Source organism: Mustela nivalis (genome assembly GCF_964662115.1).
Source record: "Mustela nivalis genome assembly, chromosome: 14".
Taxonomy (NCBI): domain Eukaryota; kingdom Metazoa; phylum Chordata; class Mammalia; order Carnivora; family Mustelidae; genus Mustela; species Mustela nivalis.
In genome coordinates this window covers 86,824,324-86,842,684 of record NC_139033.1, presented here as the reverse complement: position 1 = coordinate 86,842,684, position 18,361 = coordinate 86,824,324, and the positions used below count along the sequence as shown (strand labels likewise).

The window sequence follows — 18,361 nt, the reverse complement described above, 5'->3', positions numbered from 1 at the left end:
ATATATATATATAGGTGAATCTATATTTTTATATAGATGATGATACTGTGTGTACTATTTTGTATCCCTTTTTTCTACTTAAAAGCTTATAAACACTTCTGGTGAAGTTAAAACTCCTTGTAAACATGAGTTTAATGGTTGCATGATATTCTGTTGTCTGGTTACATCATAATTTACTTAATCTGTCTGCCATTGTTGGACATTCAGGTTGTTCAAAGCTGTGTTACACAGATAACAGGATAGTGACCATACTTTGCATTTATTTTAACTTCGTATTCACAGAAGGATGAAATTTAGTTGTAAAAGATAGTGGAAGTCACTGATCCCCAACAGCTCACTAGATAGAAAAGGAAGGGGAAGTGCCCTGCCTAAGCTTCTACATAAATCAAGCGCTAGTACCCTGTAGGTTAACTTCATCCTCAAGGCTTGGCAGTGTGCCCTTTTGTCTTGTCGTAAGCCATGTGTGCTCTTAGGTTCTGTCCTGGGGTATAATGGATTTTGTGTTTGCATTGGTCAGTGGCAGTTTTTCTTTCCTTGAACCAGCAGAAAAGAGAAGAAAATCTACCTCAGGGCCATTCTCAGTTCCTGTTTGGCAAAGGGCAGATTTTAGGTTTAGGAGCAAAGGTCAATATTGCATTTTCTATGTGTGTTTTATTTTTATGTTTATTTTTTAAAATTTATTTGACAGACAGAGATCACAAGTAGGCAGAAAGGCAGGCAGAGAGAGACGAAGGGAAGCAGGCTCCCGGCTGAGCAGAGAGCCTGATGCGGGGCTCGATCTCAGGACCCTGGGATCATGATCCGAGCTGAAAGCAAAACTTTAACCCACTGAGCCACCCAGGCGCCCCTCTGTGTGTGTTTTATAAGGAACCATTTACATTGGAATCATAACTGTTTCACAGTACACCAAGTACTCTCATTTACAGTGATCTCATTTACTGGATCTTCTCAAGAGCTGTAGAAGATGGATGAGGCGGTGTTCTTATTAATCACATTTACTGATTTTTAAAAAAAACTGGCTCAGAAAGATTGTGACTGGGGGGGACCTGGGTGGCTCAGTCTGTTGAGCATCTGCCTTGGACTCAGGTCATGATCCCAGGGTTCTGGGATCGAGTCCTTTATCAGGCTCCTTGCTCAGCAGAGATCCTGCTTCTACCTCTGCCTGCTGTTCCTCCTGCTTGTGCACTCACACAAACACTCTCTCTCTGGCAAATAAATAAATAAAATCTTTAAAAAACATGCTTACCATTGTTACGGTTCCTGCTAATACAAGTAGCTACTAGTACTCTTAACTCTGACACCTCCTATCCCAGCACTGTCCTGAATAGTTTCTCCACAGTATGTGGTTTAATTCTCTGAATACCTCTATAAAGTAGACGTCATTATTTCATTTTTTAAGATAAGGGTGCTGGGCTTCAGAGTTATTTCCCTATGGTCGTTCATCTACTTTAGGACACTCAGAACTGAGATTCCTGCCGCGAATAGTTCCACTCAAGGCTGGTCAGCTCAGAAGGACATACTCTTTGAACTATGCTATCCATTTCATGCCCTTAATAAGTTGCAGAGCCAAAGACATTAAGCCCCAAAGTGCAAAATCAAGTCGCCATGAAAATTTTTCGGAGTGACCTTCATTGAATAGGGACTCTGTCCCATGCCTCCTAATGGCTTGTCTTCCAATCCTGATATTAAGACAGATTTTTGTTTTTGTTGATACTCATCATATCAAAGTTGGGATTAGCAAAATTGTTTGTTTGTCAGTTCTTCCTAATTATTTTTGTGACATGGACCCTTTAGAGATTTGACAAAAACTTAATTCTTTGCCCAGAAATCTTTGCATGATTTCATAGGATTCATGGATTTCCTGAAGCCCTTCCTGAGACTTGTGTGTTGCCTATGGATTCCCAGATTAAGAACTGTCATATAAATTCACTATACTCTGAGAATTATCTTTTTTTTCCTTCAATTTTTAATGACAAAACAGATCTAAAACTGGAGCTTCTGGAAGAACCACTTGTTCTTGCTTGTCTCATACTTCTTCTCGAACTTGACCTTGGCCTCTCTTCAGGCCTGTGTTTAAGAGTAGGGCCTCTGAAGATGTCCTGTTGATGACAGTTTTGTCAAAGGGGGTATCCACAGAGTACCTTGTGGGCATGAAGTTGTTTGTAGTTACCAACTTTCACAAAAGACTTGATCTTTGATCCCTGGGTGATTTTCTTCTTCCCCATGGCAGCTGTCACTTTGTGGGGATGGTGGTCATTTCCAACCACCAAAGTATGACTGTAGGGACAGTTTGAGGTGCCATCATCAATGCTTTGCGTCTGGAGCAGTGTCTGGCCAGGAGCAACACCACCTAACTGGGTTTCATGAACTTGTCCATCTTGACACCAGCCACTCCAGCCCATAGCAGAAAGGAAGAAAGGGCACTTCCACTCCATTATGAGAATTCTTCATGTTGCGTAATCTGTTCATGGCATTTCCTCTGGAAATTGGTAACCGGGCAGGTCATTTAGGGATAAGTATCAGAGTACAGGGAGGCACCCTGAAGTTATCCCTGTTTCTTTGTGTTTTATGTAAGACTTGCAATAACCTCTGTGTCTATCTTTTCAGGGCACAGGCTGGTGAGCTGTGGGTCAAGAATGAGAAGGTCATGTGTGGTTATATCAGCGAAGATACTAGGGTGAGACTGATAAAATGCCTTTTGGTTTTGTTTCTTCATACCATTATCTCTGAGTCCTGAAACCAAAAACAAATCAGAAACAATCAAAAACTTGATTATCTCCTGATGGGTACTATTCACCCTGGTAAATAATATTGTAATATTGTTAAGGACTCCTGGAATTCTTTTTTTCTTTTTTAAAAATATTTTATTAATTAATTTGACACAGAGAAAGAGAGATCACAAGTAGGCAGAAAAGCAGGCAGAGGGGGAGGGAGAAGCAGGCTCCCCGCTGAGCAGAAAGCTGGATGTGGGGCTCAATCCCAGGACCCTGGGATCATGACCAGAGCCGAAGGCAGAGACTTAACCCACTGAGCCACCCAAACGCCCCAAGGACTCCTGGAATTCTAATGTTTTATAGTTGGAGCTCTCCAGTTTGGGGTCAATCTTTGTTTTCTCTTCTTATTTATTTATTTATTTATGAGAGAGCGAGAGTAAGCGTGCAGGCACAAGTGGAGGGAGGGGCACAGGGAGAAGCATACTCCCCTCTGAGCAGGAGCCTGGTGGGGGACTCAATCTCAGGACCCTGGGATCATGACCTGACTGGAAGGCCCATGCTTAGCTGACTGAGGCACCCGGGTGCCCCTTTGTTTTCTCTTCTGAAAGAGGTCTAAACATGGAAATGCAGTATCTAGTTTGCAGGCTTCGATGCTTGCTAGTACATATAGCAAAGGTTAAACTCAGTAGAAGACTGCAGTTGGTAAACATCAACAGAGACTTTTGTGAAGGAATTTCCTTCTTTGGTTCTCTATTCTAGCTGGCAAAATCCAAACTGAAGAGCTGTAAACATTACCCATGCTGGTGAAACCACCTGTCTGCTCTTCCTTGTTCTTATCCCCTGCCTCCTTTGGGAGTGGTGGTTTGACCGGAGGGTCATCTTGCCTCCACTGGGGTCTTTTGGCAATGTCTGGAGACATTTTTATGTGTCACAGCTAGGATTTTGAGAAGAAGGTGGTAAACGTGATTATAATGTATAAGACAGGTCTCCAGAACAACGAATTACCTGGTTCAACATAGCAGTGATGTGATGGGGGGCTGTCTCATGCAGTATGGGATGTTTAGCAGCATCCCTAATTTCTGTGCACAAGATACCAGTAGTACCCTGTGAGTCACGACAACCAGAAACATCTCCAGATATTACTGAGCGTTCCCTTGGGGAGCAAAATTGCCTCTAGTTGAGAACCTTTATAGGTAACTGCTATCTGAATTCTATTTTTGTGTATTTTTCTTGTTTACTTAGTAACAAATACATGTGTGTCTTACTCTTAACAGTATATTATTTGTTTCACTAATTTTTGAGCTTTATGTATGTATGTATTTATTTATTTATTTTAATCAGAGAGACAGAGGGAAAGAGCGAGCGAGCGAGAACAGGCAGACAGAGTGGCAGGCAGAGGCAAAGGGAGAAGCAGGCTCCCTGCCGAGCAAGGAGCCTGATGTGGGACTCGATCCCAGGATGCTGGGATCATGACCTGAGCTGAAGGCAGCCGCTTAACCAACTGAGCTACCCAGGCATCCCTTGAGCTTTATTAAGGCAAAAAAAATATAGTCCTTTTTAGCTATATTTTTGTACATATATATACATATATATACATATATATATTTATATGTATGTATGTATTAGGTACAAAAAAAAAATATATATATATATATATATATATAAAAGATTTATTTATTTGAGAGGGCAAGCACAGGTGTGTGAGCAAGGGGAGGGGCAGAGGGAGAAGGAGAGGAAGAGAATATCAAGCAGATTCCCACTGAGTGCAGAACTCTATTCAGGGCTTGATCTCACAACCCTGAGATCATGACCTGAGCTAATATGAAGACTTGGACACTTAACTGACTGAACCACCTGAGAGCCCCTTTTTATATATTTTTAAAGATTTGGGGTGCCTGGGTGGCTCAGTGGGTTAAACCTCTGCCTTCAGCTTGGGTCATGGTCTCGGGTTCCTGGGATCGAGCCTTATGTTGGGCTATCTGCTCAGTGGGGAGCGTGCTTCCTCCTCTCTCTCTGCCTGCCTCTCTGCCTGCTTGTGATATATCTCTCTGTCAAATAAATAAATAAAATCTTAAAAAAAAAAGATTTATTTATTTAAAAGAGAGAGTGTGCAGAGGGGAGGGGCAGAGGGAGAGGGAGAGAGTCCCAAGCAGACTCTGCACCGAGCACAGAGCCCAGCACAGGGCTGGATCTCACAACTCATGACCTCAGCCAAAACCAGGAGTCAGACACTCAGCTGACAGTTCCCCCCCCTGGTGCTCCCTTAATACTATATTTTTAATCTATAATTAGGAGTGTATAGGCCATAGGTAAGATAATGGAAAATTATTTTTCAAAATCTTTGGACCAGGTCATATTCCTAATAGCAATATATATAATCTCCTGTTATTTTTCATTTGGTATTAGATTTTTATTTTTATTTATTTATTCATTTATTTTTAAAAGATTTTATTTATTTATTTGACACAGAGAGAGAGATCACAAGTAGGCAGAAGGGAGGCAGAGAGAGAGGGAGAAGCAGACTCCCTGCTGAGCAGAGTGCCCAGATGTGGGGCTCGATCCCAGGATCCTGAGATCACGACCGGAGCCGAAGGCAGAGGCCCAACCCACTGAGCCACCCAGGCGCCCCAGTATTAGATTTTTAAAGTCTTTGCAGCTCTAATGGGCACAGATTGTTATTTGATAGTGATCTTGTTTTGCTTGTCCCCACTTTACTAGAAATTCACTCTTAAGCATAATTTACAAAGACACAATAATTTGGCATATGCTTGTTTACATCTTCAACCTCATTCATTCACATATTTAAAGATTTTTTAAGATTTTATTTATTTATTTTTCATAGAGAGCACAAGCAGGCAGAGTGGCAGGCAGAGGCAGAGATAGAAGCAGGCTCCCTGCTGGACAAGGAGCCCGATATGGGGTTCGATCCCAGGACCCCAGGATCATGACCTGAGCCGAAGGCAGCGGCCTAACCGACTGAGCCACGCAGGCATCCCTCATTCACATATTTAATAAATAATATGGAAGCACCTTCTGAGTGCTATTGTGCTTTTCTTTCTTTCTTTTTTTTTTAATACTTAATTTGGTGGGGGGAAAAAATTGGTAGATGGGTACCTGGCTGGCTCAGTTGGTAAGGCATGTGGCTCTTCATCTTGTGATGAGTTCAAGCCCCAAGTTGGGTATAGAGATTAACTATTAAAAAAAACCAAACAAATTGGTATAGAATGTTATCCATGAGCATCCTTCATTCTAAAGATTTTATTTATTTATTTGTCAGAGAGAGAGTGTGTGCACAAGGAGGGGGAGCGCTAGGGAGAAGGAGAAGCAGGCTCCCTGCTGAGCAAGGAGCGTGATGCAGAACTTGATCCCAGGACCCTGGGATCATGACCTGAGCAAGGCAGACACTTCACTGACTGAGCCACCCAGGCATCCCTATGAACATCCTTCATTCTAGAGGGGAATTCAGAGTGGAGCACTACCACTCAGTGGGGAGGCATGAGTGAACAGCACAGATGAGATCCCTCCTGGTAAATAAAGAACTTACACACCCTAGTGGGGAGACAGATGTAAGTAGACATCCAGTGCATAAATGTAATTATAGATTATGATGAGTAGTCCAAAGGAAACTAGTTGGGTAATGAGAAAGACTAACTGAAGGTGGCCTTCTTAGTAAACAAATGAGATAAATTAAACATTCATAGGGAAACAGAGCATTGCGAGAGAGAGTAGTAGATCTCCTTTACAAAGATGGTCAAGGAGGTGTCTCTGAAAGACTTCAGAAAAGTGAAACTTAGCCAGTGTATGGAGGTTGAGGCAAAGAGCTTTCCAGGCAGAGGAAACAATTGTGAGAGGCCAGTGTGCAGAAGCATAAGAAATAAATAGGAAGAATGATGTCGGTGGGAAGGTGGACTGGTTGCAGCCAGTTCACATTGGTCCTTGTAACTGGGGTAGAAGGACAATTGGAATCTATTCAAGGATTTTGAGTGGTTGAGTGATTCCCGAATTACGCTTTCAAAAGATCACTTATTCATCCAATTGTTTTTTTTTTCTTTTGTTGTTGTGTTGTTGTTAAATTAGTTAACCTATTTATTATAGGCTAGAGGTGTTTCAAATGATGGAGCTTCTGCTGGTCTCTGAATTCCTTTCCTGCACTGATGGCCGCCTTCGCTATGATGGCAGAAGGGGTAGTGTAGGTCCAGGCACCACTGGTTACTGTTTTCATGTAGGAACCATAGTGCCAGATGCCCACAGCTCATCTTTTCATCTTAGTTTTGCCACAGAAGGAGCATGTGTACTTGATGTGCTGACTTTTTCAATTTTCTTCATCATTTTCCTGAGGGAGACCCTGTAATGGGTGCTGTTATTTACCAACAGTTCTGACCTTCCTGGTGCATTTAGCCATGTCACCACAAATAAGGTCCATGTTCAGAGCCATTCAGTTGGATTTTGTTGAACAAAAAAATCCCAAAGTAACAGTGGCAAATTATGTTCCAGAGTCAACTTTTTTCTCCCTGATAAAAGAAGTCCATGGGAAGACCATTCCTGGCTGGAATGGCAGTGTCGCAATTATTGGTGAGCTAAGGCTCTATTTATCTTCCTGTTCTTCCATCCTCAGGACTGGGCTTCCATGGTACAGCTGGAGCTGCTGTAACCACATTCATATTCCAGGTCGAGGAGAGAGGAAGGGAAGAAAGTCAGGAGGGATTCACCTTCCAGCCATGTCAGCTTCCAGATGTGACATTTTGTTTACATCTTATTGGCCAGAATTTAGTCACATGTAGCTACTCAGGAAGCTGGGAGGTTTAGTCTTTTGACTGGGTGCCTTGCCTCTTGGAATAGAATCTGCTTCCCATTACTTAGGAAGAAAGGTTGTGGCATATGCACCCATAGTATTCTACTCTGTGTAGAGCATTGTTTGTAGGGGCAAGAGTAGAAGCAGAGAAATAGGTCAGGAAGATAGAAAACTATGGTATGGACTAAGGTAGGAGCCCTAGCAATGGAGGGATGTGGGCAGACTTGAGAGGCATTTTGGAGTAGAGTTCACAAAACTTAATGGTGGATTGGGTATGAGGAGTGAAGGAAAGAGAAGAATTGATCAGCTTGATGGACAGACAGTGATGTCTTTTATGAGGTGGAGAAGACTGGGGAGGAGACATTTGGGAGCAGTTGAAAAAAGTTGTTTGTAAGATACCTGTTGGACTTCTGAGAGGAGAAATCTGCGGAGACATTGGAATCTGGAGCTCATTTTTTCATTTTTCCCATAAGTCCCTCTATCGCATGCTGTCCTGCCCTTGGGAACCATTTGCTGTTCCTCAAACATGCCATGTTCTGTCTTGTGTCCGTGTCTTTGCACATACTTCTCTACTTCTCTCTCCTGTCTGGAGCATTTAGCTCCTGCCTTCTCCCCCTTACAAAGCTACTCATTCATCCCTCTGTACTTGTCTTAGGCTCCCTTACTTTTGGAAAGCCTTCCTGATTCCTTGAGGCAGTCTAGGTATGTAGGGTGTGTCCGATGTGAATTATAATTAATAATTTATTAGACTGGCAGCTCATCAACTGGCATGTCTTACCCCAAGTTCTGTATTCATAATGAGGTTTTCTTGACTATCCTAGGTAGATTTACTGCCCCCCTCCATTTCTTACGAGAACCTTCAAGGAATATTTGTATATGTTGCAGTCTTTTGTGTGTTTTAATCCTTTACTCTAAGCTCCTAGAGGGCAGGACAAGATCTTCTCTTCATGGCTTTATGATGCCAGGGATGAAGCTTGCTTTTAGAAGTTCCATGTCACATTTAAGAAAAATCTTCCATCATTGCCTTTTTTTTTCTTTTGTGGTAAAAAACATGTAAACATACCATCTTAACCATTTTATTTTGTTTTATTTATTTTTTAAGATTTTATTTTAAATATTCTATACACCGGGTGTGGGGTTTGAACTTACTACCCTGAGATCAAAAGTTGCATGCGGGGTGCCTGGGTGGCTCAATTGGTTAAGTGTCTGCCTTTGTCTTGAGTTCAGCATTGGTCTCCTTCCTCAGTGGGGAGTCTTCTTCTCTCTTTGCCTGCCCCACCCCCTGCTTGTGCTCTCTCAGACAAATAAGATCTTAAAAAAAAAAAAAGTCCCATGCTCTACTGATTGAGCCAGCCGGGCCCCCCATCCTATCTTAACCATTTTATTTTATTTTATTTCTATTTTTTTAAGAGAGAATGAGAGTGAGTGGGGGCCAGGGGCAGAAGGAGAAGAAGGGAGAGTCTCATGTAGGCTCCACATCCAGTTCAAAGTCCAACACTGGGCAAGATCTCATGACCCAGAGATCAGGATCTGAGCCAAAATGGAGAGTCAGATACTTAACTGACTGAGCCACTCAGGTCCCCTGTCTAAACCATTTTAAAGTGTACAGTTCAGTAGGGTTAAGTGCATTTATATTTAATTATCGTGAAATGGATCTCCAGAACTTTTTCATCTGGCACAACTGAAATTCCATACATCATTGCTTTTTAACGCAATTAACATTTTTGTTTATTTCAGGTGGTGTTTCGTTCTACGTCGGCTATGGTTTACATATTTATTCAGATGAGCTGTGAAATGTGGGATTTCGATATTTATGGTACTGTTCCTAAGTGCTGGTTGTAGCTGCCATTGGGTTGACATTTCTGGTTTCTCCCAAGTTGGTATCATTTTACAGTAAGCTATTGACATTCTCTAAAAATCTGTCCTGAGATCTTTACAAATCATTAAATGCCAAAATAAACAAATTGAAAGGAAATATTTTACATATTTATATTTATATGGTGAATTCCATGAAATGCTATAAAGTATTAATGGAAAATCTGACTTCTCAGATCCTTAATTATCCTGCAAGTACGGGTTGAAAAGACATAAAATCACTCTATGGCTAGGAACAAACTTTCTTTGATATCATTCATTTCTCTTCGTGTCACTCAGAACTCTCCATGTTTGTCTCATTTTTTTTTTTAATTTAAAGATTTTATTTATTTATTTGACAGAGAGAGATCACAAGTAGGCAGAGGCAGACAGAGAGAGAGGGGGAAGCAGGCTCCCTGCTGAGCAGAGAGCTCCATGTGGGGCTCGATCCCAGAACCCTAAGATCATGACCTGAGCCGAAGGCAGAGGCTTTAACCCGCTGAGCCACCCAGGTGCCTCTGTTTGTCTCATTTTATTAGAGTTATCATGTAATGAGTAGAGGGCAGTATAGCTGCTATGAGGTGTGGCTACTGTGTCCAATACACCAGCCCTATGGTACATGTATTTCAAATTTGTGTTTAGCAAAATTACAAATTAATTTCTTTTTAAAAACTTTTTATTTAAATTGAATTAATTAACATATAGTGTATTATTAGTTTCAGATGTGTGGTTCAGTGATTCATCAGTCTTATGTAACACGCAGTGCTCATTATATCACATGCCCTCCATAATGCCCATCACCCTATTACCCTATCCTCCCAAACCCCTTCCTTCTAGCAACCCTAAGTTTATTTCCTGTAATTAAGAGTCTCTTATGGTTTGTCTTCCTCTCTGGTTTTGTCTTGTTTTATTTTTCCATCCCTTCCCCATGATCTTCTGTTTTGTTTCTTAAATTTCACATATGAGTGAGATCATATGATAATTGTCTTTTTCTGATTGACTTATTTCATATAACATAATATTCTCTAGTTCCATCCATGTCTATAAACTAAACTCTTTTATGGGTCATCAAAGTCACTCAAGAACAGTAGGAACTGCAACTGATAATTCAGTGAATGCGCAGGGTCATCTAACCAACTTTAAGCATCATTGTGAGAATACTCACATTTGGAGATTAAGATGGTCCTCTCATTCTGAAGGTAACACTGAATTTTTCAGTCACCAAAGCATTTTCAATCTTGGCTTTTACCTTAGAGCTACAGCTTCTTACTAAGTTAGGCAAATATTAAATTTGGCTCTGTGGAAAGTCTAGATTGAAGCTACTTTTATACACCTGACTTTTATAATCTTGTTTAAAGATATAGCAGAACCCACCTTGTCTTTGGTCCCATTCCTGCTACTTTACTGAGAGCAGATACTGTAAACAAGAAATAAAGATAATCTTCACCCTCTTCTCATTGTTGCTTTTCAGGGGATCTGTATTTTGAGAAAGCTGTGAATGGTTTCCTTGCTGATCTCTTTACCAAGTGGAAGGTATGTTTCTTACACACTAAATTTCATTGCATAAACATTACTATTGCGGATTTTAGAAATACACCATTTTTATTAAGCTACCTTTGGATTTTTTTTTTTTTTTTTTTTTTTTAAAGATTTTATTTATTTGACAGAGAGAAATTACAAGTACACTGAGAGGCAGGCAGAGAGAGAGAGAGAGAGAGAGAAGGAAGCAGGCTCCATGCTGAGCAGAGAGCCCGATGCGGGACTCGATCCCAGGACCCTGAGATCATGACCTGAGCCAAAGGCAGCGGCTTAACCCACTGAGCCACACAGGCGCCCCTACCTTTGGATTTTTAAATTTAATTTTATTTATTTATTTGACAGACAGAGATTACAAGTAGGCAGAGAGGCAGGCTGAGAGAGGAGGAAGCAGGCTCCCTGCAGAGAGCCCAATGTGGAGCTTGATCTGAGGACCCTGAGACCATGACCTGAGCCAAAGGCAGAGGCTTAACCCACTGAGCCACCTAGGTACCCCAAACTACCTTTAATTAAAGTTATCATAGCTAAAGCCTAAATTAATAAAACTCTAGATTTACATTACTTTAACTACCTCGACATGATAAAGTATTTGTGAGAAACCCATAGGTGACATCAGATTTAATGGTGAAAGACTAAAAACTTTTCCCTTTAAGATTTAGGAACATTAGGGTGCCTAGGTGGCTCAGTTGGTTAGGCATCTGCCTTTGGCTCAGGTCATGATTCTGGGATCGAGTCCTGCATTGGCTTCCCAGCTCCACGGGGATTCTGCTTCTCCTTCTGACCTTCTCCCCTCTTATGCTGTCTCTCACTTTCTCTCTCTCTCTCAAATAATAAATAAAATCTTAAAAAAAAAAAAGATTTAGGAACACAGTAAGGATGCCTGCCTTCACCATTAGTATTCAGTGTTGTACCAGAGGTTCTAACTGCAGCAATTAGGCAAGAAAATGAAGTAGAATGCACCCTTATTGGAAAAGAAGAAGTAAAACTACCTCTATTCACAGATGAACTCTTATATGTAGGAAATCCTAAAAAATCTACAAAAAAACTATTAGAACTAATGTAAATGGATTCAGCAAAGTTCAGGGTACAAAATCAACACACACCATCATTTGTGTTTCATCGGCAATGAATAGTTTGAATAGGAAATATAAAAACATAGAATTAAGTTTTAAAAAGAGAATTAAATTAAAAACAATTCCATTTACAAGAGCATCAGAGAGAATCAAATACTTTGGAGTAATTTAGCCAAGGAGGTACACGATTCGTATACTAAAATCTACAAAATTAGCTGAGATAGATTAATAAGGATCTAAAAAATGAAAAACAACCCATGAGAATAGATTGGGAAACTTAATAGTGTTAAAGTGGCAGTACTACTCAAAGCAAACTATAGTTCAGGGCACCTGGGTGGCTCAGTTGGTTGGGCGACTGCCTTTGGCTTAGGTCATGATCCCAGAGTCCTGGGATTGAGTCCCACATCAGGCTCCCAGCTCCAAGGGGAGTCTCCTTCTCCCTCTGACCTTCTTCCCTCTCATGCTCTCTCTCACTCTCTCAAATAAATAAATAAAATCTTAAACAAACTATGGCTCAGTCCCTATCAAAATCCCTGTGGCCTTTTTCTTTGCAGAAACAGAAAAGCTGATTCTAAAATTTATATGCAATTGCAAGGGATCCTGCATAGTCAAAACAACCTTGAGGAAGAGCAACAAAGTTGGAAAACTCTTACTTCCTAATTTCAAAACTTACTACAAAGTTAAAGTAGTCAAAACAGCATGGTACTGGCATAAAGTTAAATGATATAAGTCAATGGAATAGAATTGAGAGTATAGAAATCAATCCATACATTTATGATCAATTGATTTTAGACAAAGATATGAAGTCCATTCAATGAGGGAAAGAATAGTCTCTACAACAAATGATTTTGAGGGTGCCTGAGTGGCTCAGTGGGTTAAGCCACTGCCTTCGGCTCAGGTCATGATCTCAGGGTCCTGGGATCGAGTTCCGCATCAGGCTCTCTGCTCCACAGGGAGCCTGCTTCCTCCTCTCTCTCTCTGCCTGCCTCTCTGCCTACTTGTGATCTTTCTCTGTCAAATAAAAAAAAACAAAAAAAAAAAACAAAAAAAAAAACAAATGATTTTGAGCCAGATATCCATGTGCAAAAGAATGAATTTAGACTCTCACTACACATCCATATTTAAAACTTAACTCAAATTAGGGTTCCTGGGTGTCTCAGTTGGTTAAGCATCTGATTCGTGATTTCGGCTCAGGTCATAACCTCAGGCTTGTAAGATCAAAGCCCTGTTTCGGGCTCCCTGTTCAGCAGGGAGTCTGCCTCTCTCCCTTTCCTCCCCTCGCTTGAGTGCTCTCTTTCTCTCTCTAAAATAAATAAATACATCTTTAAAAAAATTAACTCAAGGTGGATCAAAGACTTAAATAGGAGAACAATTTATATGTTATAAATGTTATATATGATTTATATGTTATTATATGTTATTATGTCTGAGGTTATATTATGTAGTGGGAAAGAACATGGAGTTTGGTTAAAGTCTGACTGGGTTTAAAATTATGGTTCTACTTTGATTCTATTTTTTATTTTGGAGAAGTAGTCAGTTTCCTGGGCCTCTATTCTCTTTTCTGCAAAATGGAGTTGATAGTAGTTCCTGCCTCACAAGGTGTTTTTTTTTTTTTTAAGATTTTTTTTTTTTTTTTAATTTATTTGACAGAGTGAGATCACAAGTAGACAGAGAGGCAGGCAGAGAGAGAGAGGGAAGCAGGCTCCCTGCTGAGCAGAGAGCCCGATGCGGGACTTGATCCCAGGACCCCAAGATCATGACCTGAGCTGAAGGCAGCGGCTTAACCCACTGAGCCACCCAGGCGCCCTCTCACAAGGTGTTTTAAAGCATCTATACATAGTATGGTCTCAGTAGGATCCTGGTCTCAACTGAATCTAAGTCCCATCTTCCTCAGCAACACCGAAGCAATATCCTTCAGCTGTGAAGTGTATAGACGTAGAAGTACAATGCTTGCCCCCAGAGAACTTACAGATCTGCTGGGAGCTTGCATCTGTGTATTTGAAGCAATAGCAAACTGTATGTTTCAGGGGTTGAAACTTTATTTACTTTTGAATTTGGGCCTGGAAGGCCGAGGAAGGTTTGGATGTTGGAAAGGAAGATGGAGAGGGTGTGTCAGATGAACAGTTCGAGCAAAAGGATGTAGACAGGTGTGGGAGTGGGGAGTGGTCTAGGCAACTTCATAGAGGGTTTATATGGGGTATAATTAAGTAATGAGGTGGATTAGAAAGATAGGGTCACATTGAGCCAGGTAGTTTTGGACTTGACAGGAAGTATGGGAACTATTACAGGTTCTCAACCAAGACATCACTGTGATCAAAGCCAGGGAGAATTTGAGGAAAGAAGAGTCCAGTGGCCAGGAGCAGTTTGGTGAAGGGACACACTGAAATTAAGCAGACCAGCCAGGAGGCTTCTGCAGTCATGTGGCTTAACCATGATCAGGCCTTGGTGTCTGCCAGAGTACTGAGCCTAAAGCTTGGGGTGGGCTGAATAATGGTTACCTTGGACTTCATAATGGCCATTTCATTATTGGGTCTGTGAAAACCTTCATTTCAGGTCTGGCTCAGTCGTGTCTTAGATGTGGACTAACCCAAGATTCTGTAAGTGGATATGTGATTAGCTATAGGGGCAGAATTTGGCATAGGCCTAGTCATTAGTTTACAGGATTTAAAGATTTTATTTATTTATTTATTTTTATTTGACAGAGAGGGAGAGAGAGAGAGTAGGGGGGGGCAGAGGGAGAAGCAGACTCCCCGCCGAGCAGGGAGACCGATGCAGGGCTCCATCCCAGGACTGGCATCATGACCTGAGCTATATCATTAAATCAGGAGTTGAGTTCTGAGCACTGGGTTGGCTCAGTCAGTTAACTGCTTAACTGACTGAGCCAACCAGGCACCCCATGAATTTGTTCATTTTTTAAATTCAAGAACTTGTTTTTTTTTTTTTTTTTAATATTTAAAGATTTAAATTTATTTATTGTTTGACAGAGTAGGCAGAGAGGCAGGCAGAGAGAGAGGGGGAAACAGGCTCCCCACTGAGCAGAGAACCCGATGCGGGGTTTGATCCCAGGACCCTGAGATCATGACCTGGGCCAAAGGCACAGGCTTAACCCACTGAGCCACCCAGGCGCCCCTTGGTTTTATTTTTTTTTAAGACTTTTATTTCTTTGTGAAAAAGAATGTGAGAGAGAAAGAGAGCACGAGCTGGGGAATGGCAAAGGCAGCGGGAGAAGCAGACTCCCCCCTTGACCAGGAGCCCAGTGTGGGACTCCATCCCAGTGCCTGGGATCATAACCTGAGCTGAAGGCAGATGCTTAATGCCTGAACCACCCAGGTGCTCAAGAACTTGGCTTTAAAGCAGGAGCTTGAAAATGAATTAACTTTACATAACCACTCTATATTGATTTAATGATTTTAGTGAAGGTTGTTTATTCCTCTTGTCTAATAACTTAAAAGTTAGCACTGTGGACAGAAGGATTGAGCATAAGAGTTCATGAATTCATTTCAGAGCCCAAAATATAGTGGTGGTGGGAGTAATAGTAGTAGTCTGAGTTAACATTTATTGAATATTTTGACATAGCAGGTATCTTGATAAGTGTTTTATCCACATTATCTCACTAAACTCTTGCCACTATTTTACAGGTAGGGAAAGTACAGCTCAAAGAGGCTGGGTAATTTGCTCATGATCAACAGCATGTAAAAGCAGAATGAGGATTCTAATTGGTGCCTTCCATTCACCCAGAGGTAGCCTGAGATCATAACCTCTGTGCTATCCTGTCTGTATTATTATAGTCCCAGGTCATGTTGCCTGTCATATATTATCCCCGTCATCACATGAGTTGAGAGGCTCATATGGCCACACCAGCCCACTGTAAGGCATTTTTTTCTGTATATCACTTACCAAAATCAGATAAATCAGGAGTTGAGTTTGGAGCACTGGGTATCCAATAAATTTGTTGGTGGCTAATGAAGATGTGCTCTTTCCTAGCACTCTGCTCTAGGTACTGTGGCTTGTATTTAGGAATTTCTGTCCACTTGAGGTATATCCATGGGGGTATATAAGGTGGATCATGGTAAATGGTGAATTGTGTAGTCAGTGAGTGTGGTCAGTTAGAGATGGGTCATTGTAAGCTCTCCTCTTTGAAGATTGGGAGGAACTAAAACTGGGCTTGCTGGTTCACTGGTGCAAGCCAAATTTCATGCCATCTGTGAACAGCCTATTTCCAGAACATTGATCTCCAGACTCTGTGGAAATGTATTCTCACCAAAACCCGTCCCCATCCAAAGGTACTTCATTGCCTCGGCTTCGACTCCTGTATCTCAAGTAGTCCCAAGTCTCATCTTTATGGCAGTGGTAGGATGTTGGGATGTGTTTGATTCTCACATCTACCGCCATGGGTTTTATTCTTGTTTCCTAAGCTACTTTTCTGAAGAAATTTTAAAAACACCATGAAACAGGTACAGATACCATAATCCTTTGACACTGGGCTAATCTAGTTCATGCCAAATCAAGAGCTGGGAGATAGTGACCCATACTTACTGGCAATTTGCTGTTTTTAAGCACTTTTTGCACTTCTGGGACAATTGGTAATTTGCCCAAGGTCATGTGGTGGTAAATTTCAGAGCCAGGACTCAGTGCAGATCTTCTCACTCCAGCAGTGCTGTGTTCACTGCATTATGCAGCCTCAGTTATGTGATATCATCTAATACAGTGTGCTACCACTGAGCCTCCTAAAATTGAGACTATTATGTTCATGCAGGCTCCTTCATTGTGAAGTAAATGAAATAAATGTTTTTCTTTTTTTCTCTACTCATTCTAGGAGAAAAACTGTAGTCATGAAGTTACAGTGGTCCTATTTTCTAGAACTTTCTATGATGCAAAATCTCTTGGTGAGTAAGTTTTTCTCCTCTAGTTTTTTTTTTTTTTTGTTAAGCTTCCCACCCATTCCTTACATCTTTCCCTTCACAATGCTCTTCTTTCATACTTTTTCTGTTATGAGCCCAGGGTAAAATAGAAAATCTTATAGTCTATTAGTGGATGCCGAGGGTCTGCAGGCTGTGATTAGCCAACTTGATATATAATTTTATTCACTCATTTATTTTGGTGATGCAAATTTTCAACCCAGAAGAGGGAGCAGAGAAACTGAATTTCTCTTTTCACTTTGATTTATATGTGTTGTTTCTCTTTTTCAGATGAATTTCCTGAAATAAACCGAGCCTCAATTCGACAGGATCACAAGGGACGGTACTATGAAGACTTTTATAAGTATGTTTGAGTGGTTTGCTGTGCCTTTTTAAAAAAAGATTTTATTTATTTTATTGAGATAGAAAAGAGAGGGGGGAGGGCTGGGGGGGCAGAGGGAAAGGTAAAAGCAGGCTCCCCACTGAGCAGGGTGGCTGATGTGGGGATTGATCCCAGGACCCTGAGCCAAAGGCAGATGCTTAACCGACTAAGCCACCCAGGTGCCCTCTATGCTCTGTTTGTTTGTTTGTTTGGTTATTTCTTTCCTAACTTAAAAAAAAGTTAACCTTTTCATTTTGGAATAATTCTGGGTTTATATAGAAGTTACAAAGATAGCCCAGAGAGAGAGTTCCCATATACCCTTTACCCATTAACATTAACATTAACATACCCCTGTTAACATTTCATAACCAAAGTCCATTTGTCAAAACTGCAAGATTAGCCCTGGTATATTACTATTAACTAAATTTCAGATGGTTTTCAGATTTCATTAGTTTTTCTACTTTATGTTCCAGGATCTAATCCAGGATACCACACTGCATTTAGACTTTACAAACTTTGTACTGTGAAAACTGTCAAACTCCCAGAAAAAAAGAATAAATAATGTAATGAATTCACATACCCAACAGCTAGATTGAACAGTTATTATTATGCCATATTTGCTTCCTTTGTTTTATTTGTTTCTTTCTTTATTTTGCTTCATCTTGTTTTTTCGGCTAGCTTTTATTTTAGCATAAATTGCAGATGTTGTGACATTTTTGTTTTTTGGCATATCTAAAAAATAAGGGCATTTTTACATATAACCACAATGTCATGGCTGTGTTGAACAAAGTTAATTCTAATATCTAATATCTAGTATATATTCAGATGTCATTAATTATCTCTGAAATAATTTATGTTTGATTTGCTTGTTAAGTCTAAATCTAAAGCAGTTTCACCCTTCCTTTTTGCCCCCAAACATTTGATGTGTTGAAGAATCTCAGTTGTACTGTGTGCTTCCCCAACTTCCCGATTCCATTAAGTTCAGGAGTCCTGGGGTGGGTCTGAGATTCTGCTCAGTCTAGCTAGCTCCTTTGCTTGCGTAGGTTGGTTTTTGTATCCCGTTTTGAGTAGGGAGGCTGTAGAAGACCCCTTCTGGATTGGTTTAAGTGCAT

General features: G+C 40.8%; 1 protein-coding gene across 35 annotated transcripts in view; it reads left to right on the top strand.

Moving 5' to 3' along the window:
* Positions 1 to 18,361, top strand: part of DEPDC5 (DEP domain containing 5, GATOR1 subcomplex subunit) — a 137,205-nt gene that overhangs the window by 21,958 nt on the left and 96,886 nt on the right. For all 35 annotated transcript variants that reach the window (XR_014302455.1, XR_014302456.1, XR_014302457.1 and 32 more), the window contains 5 exons: positions 2,608 to 2,677; positions 9,244 to 9,322; positions 10,832 to 10,893; positions 16,786 to 16,855; positions 17,159 to 17,231. Coding sequence is in view for 28 of the 35 variants with exons in the window: in XM_082697827.1 (XP_082553953.1) it covers positions 2,608 to 2,677; positions 9,244 to 9,322; positions 10,832 to 10,893; positions 16,786 to 16,855; positions 17,159 to 17,231 (354 nt within the window). In the remaining 7 variants the exon portion in view is untranslated. The remainder of the gene's footprint in view (positions 1 to 2,607; positions 2,678 to 9,243; positions 9,323 to 10,831; positions 10,894 to 16,785; positions 16,856 to 17,158; positions 17,232 to 18,361) is intronic.